Source organism: Triticum aestivum, chromosome 2D, assembly GCF_018294505.1.
Source record: "Triticum aestivum cultivar Chinese Spring chromosome 2D, IWGSC CS RefSeq v2.1, whole genome shotgun sequence".
Taxonomy (NCBI): Eukaryota; Viridiplantae; Streptophyta; class Magnoliopsida; order Poales; family Poaceae; genus Triticum; species Triticum aestivum.
Window position 1 is genome coordinate 62,113,236 of NC_057799.1, and position 7,048 is coordinate 62,120,283.

At 45.3% G+C, this 7,048-nt stretch overlaps 1 protein-coding gene across 1 annotated transcript; it reads left to right on the forward strand.

The window, feature by feature from the left end:
• The first annotated feature begins 4,585 nt into the window (after positions 1-4,585).
• Positions 4,586-6,209, forward strand: LOC123048711 (peroxidase P7). The gene is made up of 3 exons (XM_044471753.1): positions 4,586-4,896; positions 4,982-5,176; positions 5,434-6,209. Exons 1-3 carry the CDS (start codon positions 4,690-4,692, stop codon positions 5,995-5,997), a joined length of 966 nt encoding a protein of 321 aa, XP_044327688.1. The 5' UTR covers positions 4,586-4,689; the 3' UTR covers positions 5,998-6,209.
• The last annotated feature ends 839 nt before the right edge of the window (positions 6,210-7,048 follow it).

Below are 7,048 nucleotides of genomic sequence, written 5' to 3' on the forward strand. Positions count from 1 at the left end.
ATATCTACTGTATTCCAACTTTGCTATAGCTTATACCCTCCAATACAAACCATAGATTCATCGAAATAAGCACACACCGCAAAGAAAACAGAATCTGTCAAAAACAGAACAGTCTGTAGCAATTTGGATATTTCGAATACTTCTGTAACTCCAAATATTCTGAAAAATTAGGACAACGTGGTAAATTTGTATATTTATCTTCTGCAAAAAAATCAGTATTTTATCGTGCTTCTGTTAAAAATGAGAATTATTTTTGTGAGCGCAAAAGTTTCTGTTTTCAGCAAGATCAAATCAACTGTCATCCAACATGATCCCAAAGGCTTTGCTTGGCACAAACACTAATTAAAACATAAAAAACACAATCATAACAGTGGCATAATTGTGCAAACACTCAAGAATAGAAAGAAAAAGACAAAATAAATTTTATTCATTGGTTTGCCTCCCAACAAGCACTATCGTTTTATGCCCCTAGCTAGGCATAAATAATTTTAATGATGCTCAAATGAAAGACAAGAATTGAAGGACAAAGAGAGCATCATAGAGCATGTGAAAATCATTTTAAAGTCTAACATACTTCCTATGCATAGGAATTTTATAGGCAAAGAAATTATCAAGACAAGAAATATCTAGCATATGCATAGGAGAGAAATAAAACATAGACAATCTCAACTTAACGAGAGGTAATCTAGAAATATGAAAAATTCTACAACCATATTTTCCTCTCTCATAATAATTACATGTAAGATCATAATCAAATTCAACAATATAACCATCACATATAATATTATTTTCATGATCCACATGCATGCAAAGTTGACACTCTTCCAAAATAGTGGGATTATCATCAAATAAAGTCATGACCTTTCCAAGCCGACTTTTATCAAAAATTTCATAAATTTGAACACTCTCCAAATATGTGGGATTATTTTTAGCTAAAGTTGACACTCTTCCAAACTCACTTTTAATATTATCGCAAGCATATTCCTCATGAGGTTTAAATAAATTTTCAAGATCATAAGAATAATCACCCCAATCGTAATCATTGCAATAAGTAGTAGACACCTAAACAAGCATCCCCAAGCTTGGGGTTTTGCATATCACAAACACAATTGACATTAATAGAATTTATAATAACATCATTGCAATCATGCTTTTCATTGAAGGAACTATCATGAATCACTTTATAAATTTCTTCGTTTAACACTTGATCACAATTTTCAGATTCATAAATCTCGAGCAAAACTTCATAAAGATAATCTAGTGAACTCAATTCACTAGCAATTGGTTCATCATAATTGGATCTTTTAAATAGATTAGGAAGTGGATGAGGATCCATATCAATAGATTTTTAGCAAGCGGAGATGCAAGCAAATAGAAGGCACATGGCAACACAAGCAAACAAGAGATCTGACGAAAAAGGCGAACGAAAAAGAAGGCGAATAAAACGGCAAATTTTTGTGAAGTGGGGGAGATGAAAACGAGAGGCAAATGGCAAATAATGTAAATTGCAAGGAGATGAGATTTGTGATTAGGAGCCTGCTAGATGTTGATGATGTCTCCCCAGCAATGCCGTCAGAAATTCCTTTTGATGCGGCTTGAACTACGTCGGTATTTCCCCAAAGAGGAAGTGATGACGTAGTACAACTACGGTAGGTATTTCCCTCAGTGATGACACCAAGGTTATCGAACCAGTAGGAGAACCACGCAACACTACGTGAACGGTACCTGCACACAAATAACAAATACTCGCAACCCGACGTATTAAAGGGGTTGTCAATCCCTTTCGGGTAACGACGCCAGAAATTGGCAAGTAGACAGGATAAAAATTGTGATAGATTGATAAATGCAAATAAAAGCAAATAAAATTCAGCGAGGTATTTTTGGGTTTTTGGATTAACAGATCTGAAAATAAAAGCAACTAAAAATAGATCGCGAAGGCAAATATAATAAAGAAGAGACCCGGGGGTCGTAGATTTTACTAGTGGCTTCTCTCGAGAAAAATAGTATAAGGTGGGTAAACAAATTAATGTTGGGCAATTGATAGAACTTCAAATAATCATGACGATATCCAGGCAATGATCATTATATAGGCATCACGTCCAAGATGAGTAGACTGACTCCTGCCTGCATCTACTACTATTACTCCACACATCGACCGCTATCCAGCATGCATCTAGCGTATTAAGTTCATGGAGAAACGGAGTAATGCAATAAGAACGATGACATGATGTAGACAAGATCTATTTATGTAGAAATAGACCACATCTTGTTATCCTTAATAGCAACGATACATACGCGTCGTTTCCTCTTCTGACACTGGGATCAAGCACCGTAAGATTGAACCCGTCACAAAGCACCTCTTCCCATGGCAAGAAAAGTCGATCTAGTTGGCCTAACTAAACCAAAGATTCCAAGAAGAAATGTGCGGCTATAAGTAATCATGCATATAAGAGATCAAAGAACTCAAATTACTTTCATGGATAAAAACATAGATCTAATCATAAACTCAAAGTTCAACGGATCCCAACAAACACACCGCAAAAAGAGTTACATCAAATAGATCTCCAAGAGACCATTGTATTGAGAATCAAAAGAGAGAGAGGAAGCCATACAGCTACTAATTACGGACCCGTAGGTCTACAAAGGACTACTCACGCATCATCGGAGAGGCACCAATGAGGATGATGAACCCCTCCGTGATAATGTCTAGATTGGATCTGTGGTTTCTGGAACTTGCGGCGGCTGGAATTGATTTTCGTCGACTCCCTAGGGTTTCTGGAATATTGGGGTATTTATAGAGCAAAGATGCGGTGCGGGAGGCCACCGAGGTGGGCACAACCCACCTGGGCGTGTGCCTGGGGGCCCAGGCGCGCCCTGGTGGGTTGTGCCCCCCTCGGGGCACCCCCAGGTGCTTCTCCGGCCCATTAGGTGTTTTCTGGTCCATCAAAAATCCACAAAAAGTTTCGCTGCATTTGGACTCCGTTTGATATTGGTTTTCTGTGATTTAAAAAACAAGCAAAAAACAACTGGCACTTGGCACTATGTCAATAGGTTAGTCCCAAAAAATGATATAAAATGATTGTAAAATATCCAAGAATGATAATATAACATCATGGAACAATAAAAAAGTATAGATACGTTGGAGACGTATCACGCACCCGCAGCGCCGCTCTCGTCATCAACGAGGGCGGCCGTGCCTCCTCCTCGGCTCATCCCTGCCTCGTCAAGCCGAAGACGGAGCCGGGGCTCGCCGCCGTGAAGAGCGAGGCGCTCGACGAGAGGCGGCCATGAAGTGGGCGCGGGAAGATTGGGCACGGCTGGAGTTGGAGCGCCAGCGCTGCGCCCTGGAGGAGATCGCCACGCGCCGTCGTGGGCGCGACGAGGGCGGCGTCATCATGGTTGAGGACAGCGACGACGACGCGCCGCCGCCGGCCAAACCACTCCGCCAGGGCGACCCCGGCCAGGGGTCCAGCAAGGATGGCCGCGTGAAGAAGGAGAAGGACGACGACGACGGCGACTACGCCGCGTTCAGCGAGTTCTTCGGCCTGTAGGTGCGGCCCTTTTGTTTTTAGTTAAATTTATGTTTTCTATGTAAAAAACTGTCGAACGCCTAAATATATGTTGTGTTTGCCGAATCTATGCCATGTTTTGCCGAATTTTGACCAAATATCATTTTCAAAATGTTTAAAAAAGAGCGTTTGTGGGCGGCGGCTGGGAACCCGATCGCCCCCAAGCGGCGCTTTTTCTAGCCCCTGGGGGGTCGAACGGCTGGAGATGCTCTAAGTTTCATGTTGAACTTCAACAAAAAGATGAGTTTGTCTTAAAAAAAAAGACGAACCCTTGCACGTCTAGACATACTTGTGGGACGAGAATACCCATTTACCAACTGCTGTTTGGTGACCGCCTAAACCATGCCACCCATCAACAATTAGCCCAGACATCTCTTTCTACCGACGCATATCCTGCATGGCTCTGCTCAAAGGTCAGGTCCAGGAGGTTAGGATAACTTGTAAACATGCAAAAACCAATGGCGACAGCTGCTTCGCACTATGCTTTCTCTACATGCACCGTGCTGGAGACTAAACTACACCGTTCAGGTCGTTTCTTGCCGTGTTCAGTTAACAGACAGACCCGTTAGTCGTCAGAAAGCTATGTATGGTGGCAGGTGTAGCAGATAGTCTCTGCAAGAAATCTCGCAATATCGCACTCCAAACCAACTTTGTATTGTTCGACGGTGAATTCCATGCAGTACTGACCATCGATAAAGCACCGGTTCGATAGGCATTGCACGCACAAAGATCTCGCAATCTCGCGGTTTAGGAACACGAAAACAAGATGCATTGCACGCAAGTCGGCAAGTGCATAAAGCAGCACTTTCCATCATTAGAAAACTGCATTCCTGCCTATCGATGAGTGATCATCGGTAAAACGGAGAAGAAACCGGTCTCTTGGCGCACAAGCCTCGCGCCCTGAACGAACCCCATTGGCTCGACAAGACACTAAACAAGCGCCGGTTGGTAAGGTGGCCGATTCATCGTGACGGGTCCAAATCAATCTCTCTGGGCGCTATATAAACCCACCGCTCCAATCCTATATCTAGTCACATCCGAGTATATCTCATCACTAGCTGACATTGGTACAAAGTGTTAATCTGCCACTAGCTAGCTTGATTCTTGAGATTTTGAGAACATGGCGGCACCTCTTCTTTGCTTCGCCGTCGTGGCGGCGGCGGCTTTCGCCGGCGCGTCGGGGCAGGAGCTCACGTCGGATTACTACGACGAGGCGTGCCCGCAGGCGCTGTCGGCAATCAAGCTCGTCGTCGGCGCGGCCATCGTCAAGGAGCCCCGGATGGGCGCCTCGCTCGTCCGGCTGCACTTCCACGACTGCTTCGTCAACGTACGTGAGCTTGATCGATCAATTACTCCATGCATGTCCATCGATCCCATGTTACAAACGTTTTGTGTCGAATGTTGTATTTCAGGGCTGCGACGGCTCCATTCTGCTGGACGACACCGAGGACATGGTCGGGGAGAAGACGTCCCAGGCCAACAACATGTCGGTGAGAGGGTTCGGCGTGATCGACGCCATCAAGACCGCCGTCAACACGGCGTGCCTGGGTAATGTCGTCTCCTGCGCCGACATCCTCGCCGTCGCCGCTCGCGACTCCATTGTTGCAGTAAGCTCACTTCTTGTTTCTGTGTACAAGCTTACATGCAAATTGTCAATTGACTGTCGTGGCGACGAGCACTAGCCGTGAGATAAAGAAATGCTTTAAGCAACTTTACGAGCATCATTTTTCTTCAACCTAACCGCACTTAGTCGACCACGTCATTTCCGGATAAGTTCAGCTCTCCCTGTCTTTCTCTGACAACCTGCAGCACCCCTTTTTATCCTGCAAAAATGGAGATGTGACATGATTGGCTCGTGTTGCAGCTCGGGGGAAGCTCGTACGACGTGCTCCTGGGCCGGCGGGACGCGACGACGGCGAGCATGGACGACGCGGACAACAGCATCCCGAACCCGTTCATGGACCAGCCGGAGCTGCTCGCCAACTTCCAATCCCAGGGCCTGTCGCTCCGGGACCTGGTGGTGCTCTCGGGCGCCCACACGCTGGGCTACTCCCGCTGCGTCTTCTACCGCGACCGCCTGTACAACGAGACCGGCAGCCTCGACCCGACCTACGCGGCGGCGCTGGACGAGCGGTGCCCGCCCGCCGGCGACGACGAGGCGCTGGCGTCGCTGGACGACACGCCGACGACCGTGGACACGGACTACTACCAGGGCATCACGCAGGGCCGCGCGCTGCTGCACACGGACCAGCAGCTGTACCTGGGCGACGGGGGCGACAGCGACGCGCTGGTGCAGTACTACGCCGAGAGCCCTGACAAGTTCTGGGAGGACTTCGGCGCGGCGATGCTCAAGCTGGGCGGCCTCAGCCCGCTCACCGGCGAGGACGGCGAGGTCAGGGAGGACTGCCGGGTCGTGAACCGGGGGTGATTGATCCCTGATGGCGCGTGCTCGGATCGGATAGATGGCACGATGGAGCTGTCGTGGTGCTTTTCGAGCAGAGTGCTCTACTTGCATGTAGTAGTTTCTTGATTTTGTGACGGTTGTTTGGCCATGGATTTAAACTGTTCTTGTTGGACCCGCCAGGTGTTTGATGTTATACAAGTTGGTATTTTTTTTTTAGTAGTTCAGCGAGTGCAGTCATTCGGTGCCCAGCCTCATCTGCACTCGGTCAGAAAAAATTCAAAAAAATACTAGAAAAATTCAAAAAATTCAATTTTTTTCCTGATGGTAGACAATTTATTGCGTGAGGTTCACTCCCAATATTAGCTCATTTAGACATCTGAGTAGCTCTCAGCAAAAAAGACAAATCAGATCAAAACAAATACATGAACAGTAAACTGTTTTACAGACGCCGAATTTGTCTTTTTTTGCTGAGAGTTGCTCAGTTGTCCAAATTATTTGAAAATTGGGATGGACCTCACGCATCAAATTGTTTACCATGGGAACAAAATTGGAATTTTTTTAAATTTTCTAGTATTTGTTTTTAATTTTTTTTATTCAACACGGGTGCAGATGAGCCCGGGTTCATAAAAGGATTTTCGGTAGTTCAGCAGCCTTCTTTCGAATCCTAATGCAGGAATACTGTGCGCGTATACGTAGAAGTATCACATTAGCTATACCATAAGTCACCTGAAAATTAAAGTCGATTTCTTTGGCCATTGATTTTCTGCTTTGAGATTCCTACTGTACTATGAGTTGGCTTAGAATTTGTTTTTTGACTGATCAGATATTTGCGTCAGTCAACTTGCTACTGCTGAAGCCCACTTATGCCGCCCAGCCCTCCTCACTACCTTTTTGTTTTTCTTTAGTAGAAGTCTGTTTTTATGTGTTTCTCTTGTTGTTTTTTATTATTCTTTATGAGCTGGATTTTTTATTTTCTTTTGTAGGTATTTTTGGGGCTTGGGTGAGTGAGTGTAAATGTATACATACAAATACTATGTAATACTCCCTCTGTCCGGTGAAAAATGTACATGTGGAA

What these genes read in the sequence shown, in the direction of transcription:
- LOC123048711 (XM_044471753.1), top strand. Translation starts at nt 4,690, where the DNA reads ATGGCGGCACCTCTTCTTTGCTTCGCCGTCGTGGCGGCGGCGGCTTTC. An exon ending in TCCACGACTGCTTCGTCAAC is followed by an intron (nt 4,897 to 4,981) that starts GTACGTGAGCTT and finishes GTTGTATTTCAG; the next exon opens with GGCTGCGACGGCTCCATTCT. An exon ending in CTCGCGACTCCATTGTTGCA is followed by an intron (nt 5,177 to 5,433) that starts GTAAGCTCACTT and finishes CTCGTGTTGCAG; the next exon opens with CTCGGGGGAAGCTCGTACGA.